The sequence below is a fragment of the Nipponia nippon genome, unplaced genomic scaffold (genome assembly GCF_047370975.1).
Source record: "Nipponia nippon isolate SJK-2023a ecotype South Korea unplaced genomic scaffold, ASM4737097v1 scaffold_3, whole genome shotgun sequence".
Classification (NCBI taxonomy): Eukaryota; Metazoa; Chordata; class Aves; order Pelecaniformes; family Threskiornithidae; genus Nipponia; species Nipponia nippon.
Window position 1 is genome coordinate 45,037,889 of NW_028262347.1, and position 25,920 is coordinate 45,063,808.

The 25,920-nt window shown below is 38.5% G+C and overlaps 1 protein-coding gene across 2 annotated transcripts in view; it reads left to right on the plus strand.

Annotated features, from left to right (window-relative positions):
• The window catches only part of ACSS3 (acyl-CoA synthetase short chain family member 3), a 92,465-nt gene that overhangs the window by 36,098 nt on the left and 30,447 nt on the right, over positions 1–25,920 (plus strand). For both annotated transcript variants that reach the window (XM_087765582.1, XM_087765583.1), the window contains exons 8-9: positions 4,519–4,670; positions 12,872–12,975. In XM_087765582.1, the coding sequence (XP_087621708.1) occupies positions 4,519–4,670; positions 12,872–12,975 (256 nt within the window). The remainder of the gene's footprint in view (positions 1–4,518; positions 4,671–12,871; positions 12,976–25,920) is intronic.

Consider the following 25,920-nt stretch of genomic DNA (forward strand, 5'->3'; position numbering starts at 1 on the left):
TTTTTTTTTTTATAATCTGTCCTGGATTGTTTTTCTCGAAGGCATGACAAACTTCAGCTATAAATAAGCTACTTGAAGTCTCACAGCCCACTCTGGGTTGCTCTTGCTAATGGGATTGCAAGCTGCAAGCAACAGGGCAGCATGAAGAGAAAGTCTGGCTACTACCTGTGATCCTGTGATGTCAGGAAAAAGGCAGCATTGTAGTTCCAGTGCTTGGGACTTTGAATTGGAGCTAGGGTAAGGAAGAGGATGCCTACACTTGCCAAGGAGCTATGCATTAAGGACTTCATTTGAGTGGTCTAGGACAGAGAAGGAGCTATTGTCCCACACAGAGCTGTAGCAAGACGTTGCTGAGCACGTGGAGCCTTCCTCACACGCTCACTGGCGTCCTTCCAGTCCCTCCTGTTGCAACAAATCCGCAGGGTGCACAACAACAGCAACAGGTCTAAAATTACTCTAATCTGGCACAGCTGTTAGCAACTTAGGGGCATCCAGCCTTTCTACAGTTCTTGTAACCCATTATCATCTGCTTACAAAGAAAGCATTGCCTCTGGAGTTTGCCAGTTTTGTGATCTTTCTGCCGTCATGCATACTGACTGTATTTGTGGAGCGAATTCAGTAGGATGTATCATCCCAGTTTCTTAGCGGAAGTTTGGCAGCAGGGCCAGCAGCAGCATGACGAATGCCTCTATGAACATTTACCTTTGAATCCTGATGTGTCAGGATTTTGTGTGTGATTTGGTGTCAGCAGGTTTTAGTGGCAATGACTTCCATGTATAATTTTTGCTATGCAGAGAGAATTTCCTCCTCATAATTTTTAATTTATCTTTAATTGAATAGCCCCTTGTTAGCAGTCAGGCAGAAGGGGCATTGCTGAACTGTTCTTGATGCATTGTTGGTTATTTTATAGCTCCTCTTACAGGTCTTTTTCCTCAAGGGATCCATCCTGGTGGCCTCTGGCTTTCTCCATAGGAGAACATTTCTATCCCCTTGATCATTCTTGCTGCCTGACTATGAATCTTCTTTCATAATCATGTATTATCCATCAACTCATTCTGCTTGAGGGTGTCTGCTCAGCTGGTAGACATCTGATAAATTACGTGCTAAATCTAGGTACTTCCAGAAAGATGTTCCTATCTGTCTGTCTGTCTCGGAGTCTCTTGGTAGGTTATTAAAAGAAAGTCTCTTCTACCTGAATACTCCTAGCTGACAGAAGAAGTGTCAGTTTCTACTTTTGTTTTTTAAATTGGGTGAGGCAGATCACTCTCTGACTGCCTTGTTCTTGTTTACCATGCACTCAGTTCCTGCCAACCACAGATATTATTGCCAGCAACTTTAAAAAAAAAATTTATCTACAGTATTGATGCGAATGCGAAATAGCAACAGGTCTTGAACTGATCCCTGCAGAAATCCAGTGGAAGCATCTCATTTGCTCATAGTCCCCAACTGAATCAGCAATCTGTCAGCATATTCTGAATTTAATTACCCTGTGCTTTATTGTTTATATTGCTAACTTTTTAAAAATCAAAACTGAAAGTAGTAATAAGCCTCTCATGGCATCTTGCAGTAGTTCTTAAAATTTTTGTATAATAAATGAGAACTCTCTTTGGCAATTTTATTTGTAATTTTTTGGGCTCTGAAATTAATTTCCAGTCTCAGATTTGTTTTGCCTATGTCAGTTTTTGTTTATGCATTTGTTAAACTGTGAACAGCTGCCAAGGCACCGGGGAAGTTTTTCTGCAGAATCAGTAAGAATATTTTACAGCTGGGCCAGATTTTTTTTTTTTTCCTAAATGGATATTTTAAGTGCTGCCTTATTCTTTGGGTATTATTTCCTATCGACTGTGAGGGCAACTTTCTATTCCTTTGCTTAGACTGACTGTGTTTTATTTGTTTTTCTCCTAGATCTGAGAATAGTACTTCTACAAATGAAAGCTGTTGTAGCTTACCTGTGACATATAAATATCAGCCTGTCAGAGCCCTGCATGCCTACATGTTCTAAGGCTCAGGCTCAAGCTTGCTGGAGGTGCGAGGCACAGGCACGGCTGTGATGTAGCTTGGGCAGGGACTAAGGGTGAGGCCCTGAGCTTAAATTGCCTCCTGAGCAAGGGGAGGCTCCTTTCGGCTCTTCTTACAACTCTGCTGTTTTCCCAGTGGTCTGATCCAAGGTTACACAGCTGCACCATGGTATCAGCAGCTAAGCCCCTACGAAGGAGTAGGTGTGCTCAGGGCCAGACACAGCCCTTTTATAGGCTCTGGACATTTCCATTTGGTTAAAAGTAACAGCCTACATTATTACTGGCAGACTAACCAATTTCAGATTGCTCTACAGTTAGGTTTGTTGCTGTGCAAGATGATTACAAATGGTGCAAGTTCAGTTATGTAATTAATTAATGAGAAGTTTATGGAAATACAGAATTTTTCAGTCTGAGATAATTTGTTTAAGTGTTAGTTAGTGATGTAGGCTCCTAACCAGATGGTTGCAGAGCTGCAGGAATAGTGAACATTACAGGGAGATGACATGAACTTGAATAAATAGGTTCATGAGCAAATACTGATGAACACTTGGAGGAATACATGAAAGTTGTGATGACGAAGTGTGCAAGGAGAATGCTGAAAGACGGTCTGGTGAAAGATTTTTCTTTGGGAATTGTGCATGATATGACAGAAAAAAAGACATAACTCACGTTTTCAGCAAGCAAATAGCAATCTTTGGCATTTTTTTTTTTTTATAATTTAGGATAGGCTGTTAGCAAAAAGAGTTTTTGGCATTGGTGATACTCCTCCCTGCTTCTTTGGCTGGGGACTGTTTCTTTTGTTTATTTTCTCTCCATTTGTTTCTCACTGCCTCTCCATCCTTAAAAAAAAGGCTTTTCAATTGTGCATTCTGTTTTGTCTTGTTTTTTCCTTTTACGGTGATCCTGTGCTGCAGCACTCCTCTCATCAGCAGTATCCCACTGTAGGGCTGCAAAGCCAATGGTACGTATCCAACCTCACGTGTCGTGCATTCCTTAAATCTGCCAAATGGTTCTTAGGTGCTCTTACCAGTGTTCAGGCACAGCTGGATGCAGAGCAAGCCTGGGGAAGACTGCAGTGGGGAGGACAGGTGGGAGAGAGGGAGATGGATGAATTCCTATGAGCCTGCATCGCAGCCAGCGTGCTGCTTTTTATGTTGAGAAGCAGCAACTAACTTGATTAGTGTGTGTTTTCATAGAGACATTTACTGTGTTACTAGTGCCTCATTATCAGAATAAAAATAGGGGATTTAGTAAATTCTTCAAGGTATTCAAATGCCTGTGTTCCTTTTGCATCTTGGTAAAGCTAAAAGTATTAATTAGGGTTTTATGTGCTCGTTTTTTTCCACTGGATCTATTAATCTGTCTATCCAAATTTGCATTTACACAAGGATGGTAAAGGTATGAGTTTGTCTTGTGACTGGTGAACTATTGTATAGATGGTGACATTTCAGTAGTGAAACTTTCTCTGTGTTTGTGGCTTCTTGTGTAAAGCATTGACAAAGCTGTATTTTCAGTATGAAAAGTATATGTCTCTCCTAACTTGTGTGCTCTGTTAAAGTTCATCTTCCAAGTGTGGCCTTTCTAGTGAAAAGGTTATGGCAATACCTGTAGAGTTAAAGCTCATTCTGCGTTAACATCATCTTTTCGTAATTTCAGGATATGTATGGAGCAGTTATGCACTGTGGTAATTATGTATAGTAGGATTGTGATTATATGGTCCTGTGCTGTCTGCTTTTTGTATTTGCAGCATCACAGAAAAGTATTTTTGATTATTTTTTGTTATTATTATTTACCATTGGACAATTTGTCACATCTGATTACTTCTGTTTACAAATCTGACTATGCCCCCTAGCTCAAGACAATGTTTAGTTTAAAAAAAAAAAACCCAACCACAAACCAGCCCACAGTCTGGTAGCACACTAAAACAGAAAAGGGGTCTTTGGCTTCTCTCCAGTCTTCATGTGGGGTAGCAGCACAAAGGTGCCAAGAGGCCTGTTGTAAACAGCGAAGTGGGGAATTTTTCCAGAATTGGGAGGAAATGACTCGGTAAGAAAAAGCTGGCATTATGTCCCGTAGGCCTGTGCATGGGGGATGCAGCTGCAGTGCTGCTGTGTCCAGAGCCTCCTCGTTCAGTGGGACTCTGGGTGTTCTACAGGCTGCTTTGCAGTAAGGGTAGATGTAGACATGACTCCCTCTGCTGCCAGTGTAATAATAGCTCTTTGTGGCTGTCTTTTTATTCACGTCTGTTTGTCCTGTTTTTCTAAGTAGGAGCTAGTATGTGCTGTGTTCATGCGAGACATTGTGCCTAAAGCTTGTGAAATTTTTTCTACAAGTGAATACACTCACAGTATTATTATTTTTAACAAAGCCTTCTGTAAAGTCTTACTTGAAATTACTTCTGTTGCAGTGCTACCACTACTGTTACATGTTCAAGCCTTGAACTGTCAAGGAATTATGAAATATTTTTATCCTGTGACATTTTAAATTATTCTCTCCATAGGGGAAGCCTGTGGGAACGCCAGATGCTGGTGCCTATTTCCGTGTGCTAGCAGAGCATGAAGTAGCTGCCTTCTTTACTTCACCAACTGCAATTAGAGCAATCCGTCAGCAGGACCCTGAGGCAGCCTTGGGAAAGCAGTACTCTCTGAAAAGGTGAAGTAAGGATACACTGGAAGCAGTTTCTTACAGAAACGGGCTGGATGAACTAAGAATAGCAGAGCGTCTGGGCCTTTGCCCACCTCTGTGTAGCTGAGTTCAAATGTATTCTTTACAATTTAGGTGTACATGTATTTGCTTGTAAATTTATATTGATAGTTTGGAGGAGATGAAAGGTGTTAAAAAGATTACAGCTCTAAGGTTAAGAACTCTTACTGAGTTAGGGTTACTCGCTCAACCTTAATTTTACTTCACGGTGCTTATACCCTGTAATACAGTCTTGGATTACGTGATCCTGTACTGTTTTCCCACATGACCTCTCGTTTCATTGAGTGCACAGGATCTTTAGTGTTCATTTAATCAGCAACTAGTCAATGTTTTGTTTATCTCCTCATAACTTAGTTACTGCTTATGGCTATGTGCTCCAAAGACTGAGCTATTTGCTCTCTCGTACTGTTTTTAAGGTGCTTATCGTTATACTAGCAGCATGCTTCAAAACCATGACTTAGTTCATCCTCGCAAATCCCCTGTGAGATGAGAGTGGTATTATCTGTATTTTGCAGATGGGAAGCTGAGACACAGAGAGATTAAGGTCAAAGTCTTCTATTAGTTTTGAATATCCAGTCTGAGCCACTGAACTGCCACTATTTCAGAGATTCTTAGCATTATATGGTTAAAATGTGTTATTAGCATTATATTAATAAAATGCCTCTCACACTGACTTGCATCTGTGAGTATTTAGTGCTTCTACAGACCAAGTTTCTATATCTTATGGCAAACAGTCTAAAAATGAAAAATATGTGGGTTTGGACCACATTGAATCTTGAAGTTGAATAATTTGCTCAGCATCATACCTGGACTGTGTCAGACTGTGTAGGCAGTATTCAGTCATAAAACATCTTTTAGCACACTTGTCCAAAGAGAAGGGGAAGATGCAAAGCCATGTAGCTTCATTAGACCTCCACATTCTTAATTGCTCAGGAAAGTTTTATTTATTGGTAAGCTGGATTTATTCCAGAGGTATTCATTACAAGTTCATAATTACTTTCTTCCAGCTGTTTTGAGTGCTATCATCAATCCTTACTCCTCCTTGAAACAGGAAACAAGCTCATCTGAGACCCTAAAGCACTATCCCTCTATGATGTTTATTGACAAGAAAGTGATTCAGATGCTAGAAAATTTAATTGTTGTTCCTCAGCATTTTTTAGGCAATGACTAAAATGATTTAGTCTGTCTTTAGAGTATTCATTTAATGGAAAATCTTCTAAGCTGCTCTGTAAGTTGTCACATTTTCTGGCCAAATGAGAATTCCAGATAAGAGTCTCCTTGCTGATACCAGTTACCCCAGATGTAAAGAGATATTTCATCATTCCTCTACAGTACATGATTAATGAGCTTCTCCCATTTATTTGCAAATTTACTTGTCTCGTAATTCACTCAGCTTTGGGCCATGTCATTCCCTGGTACATGACTTCTCTTTACTAAACCCTCTAGCGCAGCATTTAATATCTAGTATTCTCTTGGATTGTCTTAAGTCAGTACCCACAGATGAAAAAGATTTTGGATTTTGTATAGTACTGACTTAAGTCCAGTGACTATTCTCCAACCACCAGTATAGTGCAGTAAGTTTGACAGTCTTCAGCATGCCTCTCTTTTCATGTTAGACTACGATTATCTTACTGTTAGGTCTATTCATGACCCTATAACTACGTGGCTGTGTGTGATACTGCTTAAATTAGACTGTCTGTCCTATGGTGACTTCAATATTAACATCCAGCTAGTTATAGCGTATGTCCATTTTATGGGTTAAGGTGCAGTTGTTAAGAAATGGACTCCAACAGGTGATTAAAATTTCCATTCTAGGAAAATCCTTGCTTTTGGGTGTTACTTGGATGGACTTTTCCATCCAAGGTCAAGTGAATTTTGTCTGTTTCAGTTTGAAATCAGTCTTACTTTTAGTTAATTTACTTGATCTATGATGCTTTCTTCTCTGTTATATGCTGCAGAATCTTTGAAATGAGATGTCTTTCTGCTACCTGGGGTAAGGTGTATCCTTACCTACTCTAGAGCCTCCAAAACACATGTCCAGGAATGCAGTCCTGAAAGAGGCTTCCACATGGTACATTTCATTCCTGAAAACTATTTAAAAAACTGATAAAGGTCGATGTCACCTTTTAAAAATCCCATTAAAAAAGACAATTACTGATAAGGTACAGAGCTGGTAGGCAATGCCAGCTTCCAGTATACAAGGGAGTACTTGATTTACAGGAGTAAATTGTATTATAAGCAGGCTTGCATTCTTTTGAAAGGACATAAGTTAAATAAATTTCTGTTCAGAACTGATATTGGTGGCATCACTGGCCTCTGCACAAAATTATGTGTGAGGTTTCTGAAGGTTCTAGTGTGCATGCCTCAAGTTCCTTGTTGGCTGTTGGAGTAAAATCTTGAAATTTGTTTGCCTTTGGCACAAAACGTCACCTATGTCTTAAACATGGCCCGCACTTAACAGTAAAAGAGATGTTTACTTTGTAATACTGTAGGATAAAAGCCCCGTTCAAACACATATTGCTAGAGGATCTGAAGACTTGGCTTTTGGTAACACACAGTGCTGCTAAGTGGGCTGTCTGATCATATTGATGCCTGTTGTGTTTGAAAAACAAGTGACATCAAATTCTATGACCCTCATGTACCTGAGCATATTCTGTTCAGCTTTTGGAGTCTGTTCTCATCTTCATGAGGTAACTGCATAACACTGAGCCATTAACTCTTCCCATATTTGGAATCACAGTTCATCCTTTAGTTGACTTAATTGTTATGAACTGGTTAGGTCTGATTTCCAAATGATTGACAACTGACAGTTTTGCATGAAATGGGGCAACGACTCAGCAGATTAGATTAACATACGAGTAATAATTTGCTGTTTGTGTCCCATAGCCTACTTGGCTTTCTTGACTCTAGGTCAATTGCAAATGTTCTGCCATTTTATATGAAGAGAATCTAGAGATTCTAGCTTGTTCATCTGATACCAGATATTAATACACTTGCTTTAGAAAGAATTATGAAACTGCATAAAAACTGTGCGGAAATAATGAATATAAAGTAGATTAGGAACTCCGATTTTCAGTCTCATAACACAGGAACAAGAGGATGTGAAATTAAAGTAGCAAATTCAAAACTGTTAGAACGAAACACTTTCTCATGCAATCGAAGTCTCACACGTGCTGCTAGAGGATATGTGATTAAGACCCAGAACTTAGGACAATTGACGTACATTATGCAGTTCTGCTTGCTGCGCCCTACTCGGTGGTGCTGTAGATCATGTATGGCCGTTCCTGTTAGAGCTGTGTCCGTTGAGAGCCTTCGTGGAGCTCCCCTTGACCCACACTGTGAGAAGGAGCTGAGCTGCAGCTGTGTTCTGTGTCTCTGCTGACTCTGTCACCCAAACCTCCAGTGCTCGGATTCTCACGACCAAGGTAAAATCTATTCAGGGATGAAAACGGACACACACATCAATGGAGAAAAATCAGAAGACCTGAAAATATTATTTATTTATTTATTTTACACGTTTAAGTGTCTGCAGTCTCCAGGTGCACAAAGAATTAGTAAGAGTTCTTTATTTCCAGCTTATGTTAAGAAGTGCAAATGAACCTTCCTCTCTGTCTCTTCAGGAGAAAAAAAAAACCTTATTTAACATGATGCAGATAGAGTTTTTCTTTGCCAGAAAAAAACTGATGTATGCATTCCAGAATTAAAACCACTTCTGTGATCTTTTAATTTGGAAAAGTGCAGCTCAGATTATTGCGCATGTGAACACTCCTGCTTTTGGGAAATGGTTTGGAGATGTGGTTTCTTTTGTGCTTGGAGTGACACCAAAATGTACATGCTGTATTGAACAATTTAGATTGTGTCAGGGCCATTAGGGACCTTGATCTGTCCCCTATATCAGGTGATACTTCAAGTCCACTCTGCTGGACTCTTGGATAGGGCCTAAAAGCTTGATTGCACTGATTTTTATGTTAGGAATGTAGGTTTTCAGAACAACAGCTTAGGACATATTTATTTAACAGAGAGATTTTAAGACTTTTCTTCCCCATTAACTGCATTGCAGTGATAGATGATTGCAGTAACAGGTGCATTGACATGCTTTGAAGATTTAACTGAACTGTTAAAAAATTGTTCAGTGGGACGTTTTGTAACCATTGCCATCTCTCTTGCTATACTGTTTGATAGGAGAAAATAATTCCATAGTTCTTATGCTTTGTTAGGCTTGTGGCACTTTGCTCTCGTATGCTTTTTGATGGTTTTGTGCTGTAAATTTGCCAAAGAGCTATCCCTCTCCTTCTTGCAACATAAGGTTGCTCTTCAGCCTGCAGATTATTAAATTTGATTATTAAAGCTGGTAATTCTGAGGAGAGGAATTCTGGTTTTGGCTCGGGGGATAACATGATGTCTTAACGTTTTCGTAAAGTCTTTTAAGTTCTTGGTGTTTTAGTAGCCCTGTTTTTAAAACAAGGGCACTTAACAGAATTTTTCAGCAGTTTATAAAGTTAATGAATTCATAAATTGAATTTTTACATCGTAGCTGAAACGTTATGTTTAACACGCCTAATTACAGAACACTCCATATAATGTAAATTGAGCAGTACTTAACAGGAGTGCCCTGCATGTAAACATGAGTCTTAAAAAACTTTTCATAAAATACATATTTGTGGTTTTTACTTACACAATATTTTGTTCTCTTCTATCATAAACTTTTATCTATGTTATAACTTCCAGTTAGCTATTAACTATAATTATCAGCACTGGCTTGTGCTTTACAATAAAAAGCATTCAGGTACAAGATATTGATTGGGGTCACACTCATTATAATCATTATTTTCTAATGTGGGAGATGTGCTCAGAAAGCGGTTTACCAAAATGATATTGTATACTTACGAGTACAGAAAGCTGTGCTTATTTGATGTGAAAGCTGCTTATATATTTCACCCCCTGCCCTTCTGTTCCAAGGAAGAGCTCACTCCAACCCATCTTGGGATGTTAGAAAGGAGGGTTGGTTGCAATGCTGTTCTGAACTTAAGGAAGTTGAATTCTTTTATTTGCATGTTCAAGTTCAACATGGTAACATTTTTCAAGATCTGATGTTCATAAGTTCGTAACTAGATGTGCTGTAAGTTGATTTTAATATATCAAAGTTGTTATTATGGCTACCTCTATGATTGTTACTTCTGCTTAATTCACAGATAAGACCGTTCTCAGTTTGTTATATTTAACTGGTGCAGGGTCCCTACCTTGGTGATTAGAGTTCCCAACAACTTTTGCTTGTGGAAGTTTCTTTTCCTGTAGTCTAAGTATGGATCTGTAAATGGATCTAAAAGACAACAAACTCATCACATTTTTGATGTCTAGGGCAAATATCACTGTGAAAAAAACACTTTTCAATTTTAGAGCACATGGCTTATAGCACTTAATGATGTTTCATCCCATGTTTTACTTACGTTGTTTCTAGACATAGCTTTACTCTCTATATTCTCCTGCCTTGCATGTGCACAGCACTAGTCCTTACACTGTGAGAGGCTGCCTTTTGTGCTAGCAGGATGCGCCTGTCCTCTGGAGGGGAATGGGGGGTGAATATTCAAAGTATGCTTTTTGGCTTAGGCAGTCTTGCTATGGGAAGTCTGTGGTCTCTAGATAAGAAGGCTTTGCTATGAGATGTCAATCTCTAGGTTCCTAGAGATAACAAAATGCCACTGACGTTGATCTGGCTGTGGTAGAGTGTGATGCAATCCTAACAGGAGGACATTTTGGAGAATTATTTTTAATCCCAGGGCGTGTTGTTGGGCCACATGAAGCTCCCTTCATATCTTCGTGAGGCATTTTGTCATATCATAAGCCTTGAGGATTGATGCGGTACTTGGTAGAGTGTCTCTGTAGTTTCTGTTAGTATGACAGGCTGTTCATGAAATGTTCAGTCACTTGTAGTGCGAGTATACCTGTGTGCTTTCACTCGGAGAAAGAAAGAGGTTATTTTCTGGTAAACAGAGTTCTGATGTGGAATCTGAATCTATGTTTCCTTCTTATTTTTCCTCTCTTCCCTCAACCCTTTGAGGTTTTAAATTGCATCTCTGGGTAAAATGAAAGTGCTGTCTTTGTTGGTCATACACCGAAGAGGGAGGATTTGGGAGAGGGAAGGCATGAGCCCACCCTGCTCTGCATTCAGAATTCATGTTATTCCTCATAGCAGGATGGCACCCGGTGGTTACAAACAGGCATTAATGTAACTGAAGTGTTTCAGATTGCCACACCAGCCTCATGGGGAAGGAGATGCAGTTTTCCATTGTAATTTATCTGTAAAACAGAAATATCATGTCCTAACTTTCTCCCTGGTTTAGATTTTATTTCCCAAATAGATGATTTCTGTTTCAAAATCTTGCTTAAATAGGAACATGTTTAAGTGCACAGCAGAATAAGAATGTCCAAAATGTCAGACATTCCTGATTTTCTGAGATGTGGGAACATCCCTTCCAAGTTGCAATGCTGTAATCTAATAGCTGTATCTATAGCTATCTTTTTAAACAGTAACTTAACAAAGTCTCCATACTGTAGCTTAGTCATGTGTTAGTTAGTGTTGCTCCAGAGCCTTGGATTTTTTTTTTTTTTAATATTGGTTTTCATTTTGGTTTTGTTAGGTAAAAAATAAACCTTACCCTTTTGAGTCTCTTCAAGGTAAACTACTCTCTAAAGTTGCCTCTTGTTCTTTGCGGACTATAGAAGAAGCCTAGAGAACTAGTTCAGCATAGACTTTTTTTTTTTTTTTTGACAATAAGAGCCAAGTAAGATAAATACCATGCATTGTTCTCCACAGAAACCGTGCTGTCATGACACAGACTAATGGTAAAGTATTGAATATAAATCAGCGGTTCATCTCAGTATAGCTGGCCATTCATTTTCATCTGTACATAATGAATCTGCATTCAAAGTTCTGTGTTTCTACTTGAAGAGGATTGCTTATTTGTTTGTTGGAGGTGTGAGGCAAGACTGTAAATGATTCTTCTCTTTAGTACCTTCTTATTAGGTGACATTGTCTGTCCAGTGTCATGAGTATCTGTGAGTTTATATGCAATTTAATAGGGCTTTAAATTGCTTGTTAGGAAATAAGAAGTGCAAAAAATCTGCTATAACATGAATAAAGCTACTGGGCAAGTGTTAGAAAGATCAAAACCTTAGAAGCACGCAGTAATGTACAGTAATGCCTAGCTTCTGAGTACTGATAGTGTTATTTAAGAAAGCGACCATTGACATAGAAGATCGTACAATTTTAAACAGGGCATGAAGTGAATTTGTAATGCTTAATGAAGGACAATAAAGTGTGACTAAACATCTGATAAAAGATTATGAAGTTAAAGACTGTATGGGTTTAATACCCAGTTGTATAGCGCTACCTAATTTAATGGTACAAATGTGCAAATCACATCTGTCAGAACTGCCAGGTGTTGCGTCTCTTCTCTGCCAAAGTTGGCTACAGCATGTCCAGTGAAATGAGCTGAATCTGGTATTGTGGTCAGGGGCTGAATGTTGTTCTGTCATTGGCATTATCTAGTAAGATTACTTTTTTTTTTTTTTAGTGTATATATAGCCAACCTCTCCACAGGAGAATGGCTTTAGGTCTCATTGTTTCCCCCAAAACTCATTTCCAAAGGTGTGTAAAAAGATAACTCCACAGCTTGAAAAAGACTAAAATCTGTTTAAATGGAACATAATTAACAACTTAAAGCTAAGAGTTATGCTACAGGTGTTTCCTTTTAGTTCTCTTTATTTACTAATTTTTCTGGTATCTCTTCCTGACCCTTTTTGGTGTTTCATTCTTATGTTTTGCCTAACAGATATCTACCTAGTTCCTGTGTACAGAGTATTTAATTATTTTTTACTTTCACTGACAGTTGCTTGCCACTGGTCTAACAGGGTCTTTGCGTTCTGAAGATAAAGCGTCTTTTACATGATATTTTAAGTAGCATAAATTAATATTGTTAAGATTCTAATTTTTACTCAGTAGGACGGAGCATAAAAGGAGTAAGAGTTCTCCCTCCCCTTTTCTCTTTATCTCATCCAGGAAACCAATGATAGATGTTTATTGAATTTGTTTTCTTGTTTTCCTTTCCCCATCCAGATCAAAATACATACTTTTTATTTTTTATTTAAAGGTTCAGAACGTTATTTGTAGCTGGTGAGCGCTGTGATGTGGACACGCTAGAATGGTCAAAAAAGGTCTTCAAGGTACCTGTCTTGGACCACTGGTGGCAAACTGGTGAGTGTTTTATGTAAAATACGGTGAGGAGATATTTTCAGACTTGTTTCCTGAGTCTGCAGGTAGAACTGTTTTCTCTTTCCATGAGCATTTAAATAGGCAGGACCAAGTGTGAAAATAAAAATTCAAGCAGGAAGAAAGTTTTTTGGAAGCGGTCTGAAAAGTGACTTCAGGATATTTTTAAAACACAGCATTTTTAAAAGCTATATAGAAAAAAAAAAACGTATTTTCTGATGCCTATGTTGGGAAAAAAAAAAGTTTGCATCAGTATTTTTTCCAGGTGTATTTTTATATTCTGTGCATGTGTGACTATTTCATGACAGAAAATTTGGTATTTAGGGAAGCTTTCAGGTTTAAGTTAAGTTTTTTGCACATATATTTTGTGTAATTAAAAACAAACAATCTGCAGCACAGAGTAGACTCCTTGGTCTTTAATGTAGTTCTGTATGGATCTCATCCAACTTCTATTGATTATTTTGGAATATCTCCCATTTATTTCACTGGAGGAGGATTAGATACTTAAATGCAATGAAGGAATCAGAGTACCAGTCTGTGTGTAACTTTGCAAAAATCCCAGATGAATTCTGGATTAAGACTTGATCAAATGTATCTCCTTACAACTATGGATTAATATATTTTTAAATTTCACTGTTAAAAGATCAGATTTGGATTTTGCTTCTTACACACATTATTGCTATTTAAGCTAATGAAGTGTATTACAAAAGCTCCCTCCTCCCCTCCCTCCTCCGCTCCCTTCCAGGAATACCTCTTCTATTTTCTGTGTGTCATTGTTTTGAGATGCTAGTTTTCTCTGGTCTCTATCTATATGGAGAAAAATGTTCTGATTCCCCCATGGTGGGTCAGGTAGCAGATATACAGGATTAGAATAAAAAGTGGAAAACTCTTTAGTTCATCTATAATATATGTAATGAAATCAGTTGAAGAGGTTTAAAATGCATCATTTTTATTAAAAAAACTCCCACAATCTTAGATAAATACTGAGAAAGTACTGGAAGTGTCATTTTTTATTTAATCGATTTAATCTGCTAATTAATTGATAAATATGAGGGACATGACCTATATTTTGCTCACTTCTCTGAGCCTAATGTCTGTAGGCAAGAACAAGCCTCAGTGATGCAGAATGACCAATTAACTGAAAAAGATTAAAAGATCAAATAATGTCTTTGACTACCTACTGAACTGGCAGTAAGCAGTACTACTGTACGTAATTTTGCGTGTGTTTTTATCTGTTTATGTCTGTGCATATATATATATACACAATTGCCTATAGCTTTGACCTATATTTAGTGCAAAGGTTTAATGTTACTCTATTCATTCAGATGTATCTCAGGTGTCAATGAGAGATCTTAAACAAGCATGTGGATGTAATTGTACTCATAGTGTGTAGAGGTAAGACTGTGAGAGATTTTTCAAAGACGACCATGAGCCCAGCTCAGAGTATAGTATGTTTCTTGATTTTTTTATATTCACGGTGTGCTCTTAAATTGAATTGTAGCATGACTTAATGAGCTAAGGCCATTTCAAATACAGTGTTTGAGATCATTTAATAGTTTTATTAGAATGAAGACCCATTTTTATTTCCAAGTGATTTCTCTAGAAATGTGTGCTGTTGAATTGTAAGCAAGGCATTCAGTATGAAAGAAAAAATTTACTAAGAGTTCCTATCAGAGAACTGAATTTCAAGGGATAAGGAGAAAGAAGGAAGGAAGAATCACAGAATCATTGGGGTTGATGAGGACCTCTTGAGGTCATCTAGTTCAACCCCCCTGTTCAAGCAGGGTCACCTAGAGAGAGTTGCCCAGGATCCTGTCCAGTTTTGAATATCTCTGTGGATGGGGATTCCACAACCACATGACATCATATGTTCTGCAATATCCCTTTGGTCAGTTGGGGTCAGCTGTCCCAGCTGTGTCCCCTCCCAACTTGTTGTGTACCCCCAGCCTACTCACTGGTGGAGTGGTGTGAGAAGCAGAAAGGGCCTTGACTCTATGTAAGCACTGCTCAGCAATAACAAAACCATCTCTGTATTATCAACACTGTTTTCAGCACAAATCCAAAATGTAGCCCCATACTAGCTACTGTGAAGAAAATTAACTCTATCCCAGCCAAAACCAGCGCACTAACCCATACTTTGTCAGCTTATCTATGAGAATGTTATAGGAGGCAGTGTCAAAAGCTTTGCTAAGGTGGAGGTAAACAACATCCTCTGCTCCCCCTCATCCACAATGCTAGTCACCTGATTGTAGAAGGCAATCAGGGTGATTAAGCATGATTTCCCCTTTGTAAATCCATGTTGGCTACTCCTGATCACCACTTTGTCCTTTGTGTGTTTGGAAATGCTTTCCAGCATTAGTTGCTTCATCACCTTCCCAGGGACTGAGATGAGACTGACCAGCCTGTAGTTCCCTGGATCTTCCTTCTTGCCTTTTTGAAGAGAGGACTGACATTTGCTCTATTCCAGTCTTCAAGAACCTCTCCCAGTTGCCATGACCCTTGTAAGGTAATCGAGAGTGGCATTGCAATGATATCAGCCAGCTCCCTCAGCACTCCTGTGTGCAACTTGTGAGGCCCCACGGACTTACGTGTGTCCAGTCTGTTTAAGTGCTCCCTAACCTGGTCCTCTTCCACCAAGTGTAAGCCTTCCTTGCTTCAGACTCTGGTCTCAGGGGTTTGGGAATCCTGAAAGTCATTCTTTCCAATAAAGACTGAAGTGAAGAAGGCATTCAATACCTCATCCTTTTATGTCACCTTTGCCACCAAGATCCCCTGTCCTGTTCAGCAGCGGGCTCATGTTTTCCCTACTCTTCCTTTTGCTGTTTATGTACTTGTAGAATCCTTTCTTGTTGCCCTACATGTCCTGTGCCAGATTCCACTTCAGGTGAGCCTTGGCTTTCCTAACGCCATCCCTGCACAACTGGATGGCATCTTTATACTCCTTCTGGGTCATCAGTCCCTACTTCCACCTCTTGTACACTTCCTTTCTATCTCTGAGTTCAGTCAGGAGCTCCTTGCTCATCCATTCAGGCCTCCTGCCTGTGATTTCCTATTTGTCAGGATGGACTTCTTTTGAGCTTGGAGGAAGTGATCCTTGAATATTAACCAGCTCTCCTGGAACTCTCTTCTCTCTGTATCCCATGGGATTCTTCTAAGCAGATCTCTAAAGAGATTAGCATCTCCTGTCCTGAAATCCAGGCCTGTGGTCTTGCTTTTGCCTTGCTCCCTCTTTTTAGAATCCTGAACTCCACTGTCTCATGGTCACTGCAGCCAAGGCTGCTCCTGACCATTTCTTCCTTGCTTGTAAGTATGAGGTCCAGCAGAGCATCTTTCCTTATTGGCTCCTTGATCACCTTTGTCAGGAAGTTGTCATCAATGCACTGCATAAATCTGGATTGCTTGTGCCCTGCTGTGTTGTCCTTCCAGAAGATAGCAGAGTGATTAAAGTGCCCCATCAGGACGAGGGCCTGTGAATGTGAGACTTCTTCCATTTGTTTGAAGAAGGCCTCATCCTGATCAGGAGGTCTCCAGCAGATACTCACTATAGCAGCATGAATATTGATCTGCCTGCTGGTCTTCACCTATAAGTTCTTGACTGGCTCCTTACCTGACCTTTGACAAGGCAGAGCCCCTATCACATAAAGTGCAACACCCCCTCCTTGCCTCCCAGGCATAGGAAGAAGTGCTTAATAGAATACAAGCCAATAAACTAGATTTGTACAACTTTTAAAATAGAGAATGGTCAGGTCTGGTAAGTGAGATGAAATAGAAATGCTTCTCCCCACACTGTCCTGTGTTCCTGAACTTCCCTTGAGATTAACATGCTCAAATGCTCAGGGGGAAGAAGTGGATCCTTCTCCCTCTGAAAGGCTTCACTTGTCCCGGAGCAGAGTAGCCAGGGCAGCAGATGAAAGCAGCCTTCCCTTCTGCTGTTCAGTCACCTCTTTTTTAGCGCAATACAAAATGTATCCCGTTAACTGTGAAAAAACAAGCAGTTATGCCACATTCAACTGTGTCTGTCACTTGGTGAAATATTGTTGAAACTGGATATCTGTGCTGGATAAGCCTTTTCAGTCCAGTAGTACTGGATTTCTGTACACTGGGTTAAAGCTGTAAGGTGCAGAATGTGAAATATCTTACAAAGTAGATAACTGGCTGTTTCACTTCATATTAGAAATATTCAGTGTTAGTGACTGATGACAGAATAGAGGACCCAAAAATTCAGAAATAACAAGTTTCCGAACTATCTCTAAAATAAAAAATCACAACTAAAAGCACAGAATAAAAAAACCTAGTCACTTGTAGCAGGAAGAGGTTGAGACAATTAGCTACTTTATGTAGAGCTAATAAGTTTTTAAATTTTTTTTTTTCAATAACAAAATTCAAAATAACAAAACTATTAAATTTTATGAATTACCTTTTTTGTAATTAAATTGCGCCTGAAGTTATAAATTGCTGTTTTGTTATGACTGAGTTTGAAAGCTTCTGCCTTACTTCTAGATATGAAAATGCTTTTGACCTTTGATAATCTGGCAAATTGTTAGTTATTCCCCAATTTGATATTTGTCTGCATTCTTCCAAAACAAGAGCATTGCAAAACCGTGAGAAATGTTGGCATCTTAATTTTACCTGAATGCTGTACTTAGGCAGTTATGTCTTAGTCATTGACTCTTCCAACTGAGGCTAAAGCAGAAGATGGAGGAGGAGGAAGGCAATCCACTATCTGGGTAATTAGTGTTTCTTGTATGATGGAGTAATTTCTATTCCCTTGTTTATGACTGAGAAAAGGAGGGAAGAGATCAGCTTTGTAGAGATGAGAAGCAACTGAGTCATTATTTGGAGATGGAAATGAGTATGAGTGAAGGGAAACAAAAGGCTGACAAACAAATGTATTATAAAAAGGGAGTTTAAAACACTTGCTTCTTCAGGTTTAGTAAGGTGTCTTCAAAAGTCTTGGCGCCTTTGCCATATATTGAAACTAGAAATAAATGACTATGGACAAAGAAATGTAGGTCAAGTTTTCTTTCATTCTGTCTTTGGAAGATTTATGGAGTATATGAAATCACTGTGAGTTGAAACAGTACTTTGAAACAGAAGAAAGCTTTCATTAGGGGACTTCAAAGCAGCTACACCTGGAAAGCCTGATTGATTAAAACTTTGATTTGATTCAATACGCCTTCATCAATAATGCTTATTTTAAGTGTTAATATTTGTGTCACAAGTATAGTAAGCACCTCTTACAAGCTGTGAAATGTATGTCACAGGATCAATGAGCAGCAAGTATGATTTGAGGCAGTAAGGACTGATAAGCAGTCGCTGCTTGCTTTGGAGACATGGCAATGGATGAAAGAAGAGTACTTTCAGATCCTGTGCTCATCTGTACATGGAGAGAGGATAATCTTGTTTTGGGGTTGTGCAGGTGTTTAGTTTTTGCTTATTTATACAAAATGACACTTAGCATTTAAATAGCAATTTTCATCTTCGAAGTAAATTAATTCTTTTAACACCCCTATGAAGTAAGTAAAGTTATTCCAGTCTTGCAGACATTAAATTGAAAGACAAGTATCTTGCCCCAAGCTATCCAGGAAGCCATTGTAAATTCAGTTTTAGAAAACAGAGCTTTTCTTGCTCAGAGATAAATTTTCTTGTCATATTTACATATGTTTTGTGATATTTTGTCTGAAAGGGAACAGGAAAGCACATTTTAGACCTTGTTCTGTCTCTGTTTGTAGTTGCTTTTGAAGGAAATGATACAGTAGCTCTGTTTCAGTATTCCAGGTAAGTACATTACAGGGCACCTTGACAGTTCTATTTGAAATAGCCTAAACAGTGTTTGGGTTGTACCTGCTGTGTCACGTCCTTGGGAGAGGCCTCAATACACAAAGAAATGTGAGTTTGCGTTACCTTGTTTTTGGAGCTGGCTTTGAACTCTAGAAGAAAAAAAGGGTAACAGCAACGAGGACGTGAAGAGCTGTGGAAGCACGAAGACTCTGAAAGCTTGTGTTAAGTGTCCTCAACTGCTTTCATGTTAGCTATTCAGTATTTTGTAGTAAGAAGAAATAAAATGAAACTCTACCACATAGTTTCTGACATTTTTAAAAAAAGTTAAGAAGTCAGATTTCTGTTTCTTCATAAATATAGGATGTAAAGAATTTTTTTCTCTTGATATTTCTAAATAGAAACATTTTGAGACTCTGTCTTTGAGGATGTATAGGAAAATTCAGATGAAACAGAACTGAAACTGAAAATTCAGTGATAAAATTTGACATGCATAAAATCTCAAGGCAAGAGACGTGTTTCCGTACTTTTTTGGTCGTGTACTATGGGAATGAAAATTACAGAGCACACAAGTGTAGGAGGTTCAGATTGGAGGTATCTGCTATGTCCTGAGTGTCAGCTCACTAGCAGGCAGAACTATGAGAAGATTGTGCATGTTTTCTGTTTTCATGGAAATAAGCTGCCTTATCCAGTACGGACTGGGTGTCTGCAGCAGGCATTAGGACAAAAATCACATAGTGCTTGCTACATTATGGCTGCTGAAAGAGAAGGTTGTAGTATGCACACATTGTAATGAGATCTTGGATACTCGGAGACAGTGTGATAAAATTTACTAGCAGGAATTCCCCAAGTTCTGTAGCACAGTTAATTAATATACTCTATCACTTTTAAAATTGTTCTTGTTCCTTCTCTATGTCTTACCTCTAAAACACATGGCTGCTATGTTGGTAATATTTTTATTAGGACATACTATTGTTGTGTAATTCCACATAGGAGTAATGGTTATAGAGATCTTTTATTAGAACTATAGAAACAAAACAACTGTATCATTGAATTCCGTGTAAAAAATATGAATCATAGTTAAGTGTACTCACTGTAATATATTTCAATGAACTACTTCTTACCACAATCATGTATGGGGAAGAGTTTATTAATGTGGTCTCCAAGCAGCATGACGTGGTCCCCAGTCTTCAGTTTCCACTGTGTTGTCTTGGCAACGTGGTGCAGAATCTTCTCATGTGTATCTGGAAAGATGGATTTTGCAACTGAATTCTGTTAGCTAATCTTTCCAGAACTGTTCTTTAGGTGAATTACCTTGTCAGTCTAGACCTCCATCTCCCCACATTTGAGAACTGGATTCCATATTTTGTTCTTCAATCACGTTCTGCATTGCCCCATTCAAAACTGTTCAGTGCATTCCTTAATATGACGCATTTCAGTCCAGTGCATTCCTTTAATATGGGGAAATTTTCAGATCAAGAGGCAGCAGGAAAGGTAAACTAAACAAAGGGTGGCTGTTTAATTTGCAGCAAAAAAGTTGGAATTTTTTTTATTTTTTTTTGAGTGCCAGAAATTCAGTTCTGGAGTTATTGAGCCCAACCATCTGGAGCTGAGATGAAAGAGATGGAACAGATTTCTTCCAAAGCCCAGGCTACTGGTTTAGGCTATCAGGTGGTGCCTCATAGTTGCAGTTCATGCTTTTTAGACGTGTGTATCCTGCCAAGACTAGGATCATATTTTTTTAGTGGAAGCTGATATTATGCAGAACAGTTCTTCAGAAGTGGGAATTATGCTGTAGAAACTTCTGCAGCTCTGCAACCCTGAATTACAGAGTCCTCTGAGCATAATTTTCTGGATAACTGAATTTATTACAGGTATTCATGTAGAGGAAGAGGAGAAAAGTGGTCATTTATAATGTCTCTACCTGGGGGCTTGCATTCTGTCCTTTAAGGGTATGAACATAAAGATTGTTTCAGCCATTGTTTGTTGCTTAGTAGTCAGACTTGTGCAGATGTGGACTGTGTGTCATTAGTTACAGTAGCTCGTCATTCCTTCAATGTCATGTTAGGACACACAGTTCAAACAGGTTTTTAGTTGTCCTTATTGGAGGAGAGAGGAGGAAATTTTTTTAGGGGCCACAGGCATTGCCAAGGCAGAGACTGACCCTTCAGTAGTGTGTGACTGTCTCATTCTGTACTGTGGCCTTTACCATTAGCTTCAGAGAAAGGAGAAAGAAGAGAATTGTATGTATTTTTTATTTTGTCTCTCTGATCAACCTGTGTCAAAATCAAGGAGCTCTTTGCTAACTCATCCTGATGATTGGCTTCTCTCTTGAGCTTGGAGCATTGATAGTTCTCTTAATTCTAATCTTATGATAATTTAACATAATTTAAAGGAGTGACATGGATTTAAATTAGGATTTGACACTCTTGTTTTCTAATGAGCCAGGTAATTTGGGCTACATTGCTTTGCGGGAGCCAACCAGTCTCTTAAACCTGTGAAGAGCAGTTGGTGCCTCCCTGTCCCAGTATTCCAGTAATGTTACCACTCAGATGTGGAGGAAGAGTGGGGAAACCTGCCCCTCCTCAGCACGGGACATTGGAGCCCTCAATCTGTGTGTACATCCCAGGAGTGCGCTGTAATTGCAGAAACAAAATTTCCTCAGCCTCACTCTCCTTCCACCCCACCTTTTTTTTTGTTTTTTGTTTTGTGTTTTGTTTTGTTGAAGGTGTTGCATTATGATATAAACTACTTGGGCCTTTATATGGACAATCATGTGGAACATTAGAATTATAAAAGTTTCTTAAATGAGCCTTTATTTGGAAATGTGGTAAAATTGCTTGCTTGTGAAAACCTTACCTCAGAGCACCCTGTTTCCAGGCAGGTAGAGAGGAGACTTAAGCCTTCAAGACTGCTGGTACTCAGAGCCAGGCATTTTATTGGTGTAATTGTTGTTACTCTAATGCTAAAGTATTGCATCTCTGTTCATGCTAACAGAGTATAGCATCTCCATCATATATGATTTGTGACATGCCTTAGTAAAATGGGTGACATAGCTTCCCTGGTTGTGTTGCCCTCCATAGCATTTCAGTCTTAGTCATCTGTACTCATCTTCCAGTCTTGAATTTTCATGAATTTTCTCTGTGCAATCCATGTGAAATGGATTCTCCTTCAGAAATTTAGGCTGTATCTGCTTAGCTGAGAAATATTTTTTACAGAAATGTCTTGTTCATAACTATGGACTGCTTGTGTGTTTGTTGGACATCCAAGAATGTATGTCTGGATTATATACATATTCTCTAAGGTATTTTTACTTTGAACGTTACAGCTGCATAGGTTTATTATTGTCTTTACTGCTGGTCACTGTCTTCCCTGTTTAATGAAGTGAATTTCTCCTCCAAATATGTTTCTCTCTTGGGGGTTATTTCAGATACCCATTTCACATGGCCTTCAGTTCTCCCATGCATTTTGGGAAATGCACTATGTTGCAAAGATGGCCCTGGTTCAGAGATGGCAGGAGTGTTGTGGCTTGAAAAAAAAAGATGGATCCCTTTTGTCTTTATTTATGGAATTGATTACAGTTTAGGCATGGTTAAGTCAGTAAGAACACTAGGTCCTTCTAGTAAGAAAAAAGCACGCACCTCTATTCTTTAAATTGCTGGAAAGGTTCTCTTTTCCTCCTCCTCCTCTTTTTTCATCCCACGGGTGAGCACCTCCTTTGTGCTGATACAAATTTGGTATCAGCTGTGCCATAGCCACTCTGTCTCATTTGTGGTAACATTTTCTAACTTAGAATTGGTATAAAGTATGTATTAAGCTTTTCTGTTCCCATTTGACTTCAGTTTCTCAGTGCTTATTAATGTTAATCTTTTCTGACTGTCTTTCCATGTGCAGCTGGGGACGTGTTAAAATGAATGAAGTATTAGAAGTATTTTCCTCCTTTTAAAAATTTTGTTGATGTGGTTTAGATGATTGAAAATAAAAGAACTGTAAAGTAGTCTTAAGTTATGGAGCTCAGCCGTGAATGGTGTTTAGTGTGCACTGAATAGGCAAATGAAGAAGAAGAAGAGAGGACACCTCTGGAAAGGGGTATGTTAAATAAGAATAGTGCAGTCTCATCTGCCTGAAGGAGACAAGCTGTGCCAGCACCTCCAGTTCATATGTGTGTGAAGATGTTACAGGTTGCTGATCTCATTCTTGTCGCATGGCAACTGCTTTTTTTTTTTGTTGCTCAGACAATAAAGTCCTCATTAGTGTAAAGCAGATGATTTTCCTGATGATTTAAGAACAGGAAAGCTAGTAGTAAGCTGCATGGATCTAGCGCATGGAAGGAATGATGCCTTGCAGGATTTAAGACTGCCCAGTGAAGGTAGAAAGAGAGAGAACAGGAGTTTCTAAGACATTAGACCCCAATGTGGAAAAAAAATATTTGAATTGCACAGTAGTAATTTCATCTGTCTTTTCCATCTTGGCAGTATTACTATGCATGCAATATATTAAGATTCTGCAAAATGATTAAACAGTAAACGGTTAGCACTGAGATGTGTAATTACTTTTTATAATCTCCATTTATCTCTTAGTATTTCATCATGTATCAGTTATGATGTTACAGTAGGAGGAAAATAAAAATTGGAAATTCAGTTTTAGTCTGAAAATATATTATAATTCAGTGTGTTGCCCGACTTAATGCATCTTTAAACATGCCATCTGACATCTTCAAAATATGACCAAAAAGCTTTCTGTTCTCCTCTGATTAATTACCTCGACTGTCCGTTTGGTATAAGCAACTCGTCAATTAGAAATTACCATTTGGAGGCAAAAGAGCCTGGTATACTTAGAAAATGAATGTATACACTTCTGGTGCTTTATGACTAGCTTGCCAGTTTGTGATAACTGAACTTATTTCCTTCTTTGGTTTTAATATTTGTCATGGCCCATGAACCTTTAACTAAGCTAATTAGAGCTTCTTTACAGTTACATTTTGTATATTTATTCTGGAGATTTTATTTGGATGTGTTTTTTGAAATCTTCAGAAGCCTTGTGTATATGTATGATACCACGAACAGCACAGTTTGTAAGTAGGTTCTGTGTTTGGATAGCATGGTGAAAGGGAGCCTTAGAGGAATTTTAATGGTTTTGGGGGTTGATTTTGTTTTTAAATGGGTGGATTGAGTATAGCAATAGAACTGTTATACAAGAGGTATTTGGCCTTCACAAGTGTAATATGTATTCGTGGTAATAGATGCATTATGACTACAAGTGCTTTGAAGCATTTAGAAAACACTAAAAGAATTGCTGGTTTCTCTTCTGACTTTAAATTCTACGAATAAGCATGGAAACTCAGGCACTTTCAGAAAATATATTACTTTATAAACAAAATGGATTTTATTTTGAGAAGCAGGCTTCAGATTTTCAAATACCTTTAGCTTTTTTTTTTTTTTTTTCCTGTGCTTCTGTACATTTGCAAGAAATGAGGGAAACACTGCTTCTGACTAGCTGTACACAGCTGTTGTACATGTATTAATATGTCTCCACAGTCAGGTTAATACTAACATCATAATTTCTAGGTTGTGCAAACAAGCTTGAAACTGTCATTCTTTGTGCTGTATATATGCATAATAATATGGGAATACTTGCCCATTTATTTAAAAATGAATATACTTTAATTAGTGCAACACTAAATATAATACAGTATTTCCTTTCAAAGATTGGAAATAGTGTCCCAGCTGAGGTGGGAGGCATTCATTGATACCACTGCAGGTTAGGATCTGATATAAAGTTAAACCAATAGAGTAACAACATAGATGAGCTTTTGGAAAGCTATTTGTTGCTGAAGCTCTGTTTCAGGAAAATGGCCTGGCTGATGAAAGCACTTAAATGTGTACCTGCATTGCATGTGACGTTTAAAATGTAAAGTGATATCCTAAACTATGAATTACACTAAATGGACAAATTGATTGTGGGGGAGGAAATACTTGTGATACTATTCCTGTTTTAAATGAAACATACTGAGAGAAATAGCTCAGCAGTGGCGGTGTGTAACCGGGTGTGTGATTTGTGAACGGTCTAAGCTTACGTAAGTGCAAACCGCCAGTGAAAGAGGGAGTGGAGCATCCCTTCTTCATCTCTGGCACTGCCTTTGTACCCCCGCTCTTAGGCCAGTCCTACCACGCGTGTGGCCACATGGCAAGCAGAATCAGAGCATTGATTTAGGCAAAAACTAACCTGGCTGAAAGAAAGAATAATATTTTTTTTTTTAAAAAAGGGAAAAAGGAAGATGGGAATGTACAGCCGAGGTGTAGAAGGATAATAAGACCACACTTTTTTTTACAGTTATCTTCACTGATGTGCATTTAAATTAGCTCAAGTCAACTGTGCAGTGTCCAGTTGTGCATTTTAATTACAAAAGCATCCTTCTTCATATAATGGATAATGAAAATGAATATGGCTGTCACATCATTGTCCCTTTTAGCTATTGTCTGTGCTGTCTTTCAGACAGTAACCACTTTCTGTGGTGTCTGTAGTGTATGGCCCTATTGTTGATTGAACACCCTTGTTGCTACCGTACAATAAAGAATATATAGAAAAAGGAGAACTTCAAGTGGAAGAGAATACTGAACAGCAAGTAGTCATAACCAGAAAAAAAGCAAATTTTTTATGCAACACACTGGTCTTGTTGTACAAATACATCTGTACTGGAGAGTCTGTTTAATACGGATCTTTCTGGTTTCCTTAGTCACCCTTTAAAAAAATGAATTAGTTCATTTCCTATTTATATCACTTTTCTGTGTTTTCTGAGTGAAGTTTCTACATTACAATTTCTAGGTAGAGAAAGTTAAGCAGTTAAATAGAAGTTTTTTAAGGCTCTGTATGCAATTTAACCAAGTGAGAAGGGTCAAATTTCATTTCACTTGGATGTGAAGAACAGGTGAAAACCACTGTTGTTTTTCTGTGAGGCTTACAGTTAACTTGTAGAGGTTTTATACTCTGTTTTGTAGAGTAGTAGCAGGATGAACAAACATGTTTTGCAGCCATCCCACCTCAAGGTAACAAATTCTTCTGATCTTCTGCCAAATGAATGTAATCTAAATTGTAAGCAGCCTGATGGACAAGGTCAAGCTTTAGATGTGATAGTCTCTCTAAATAACATTC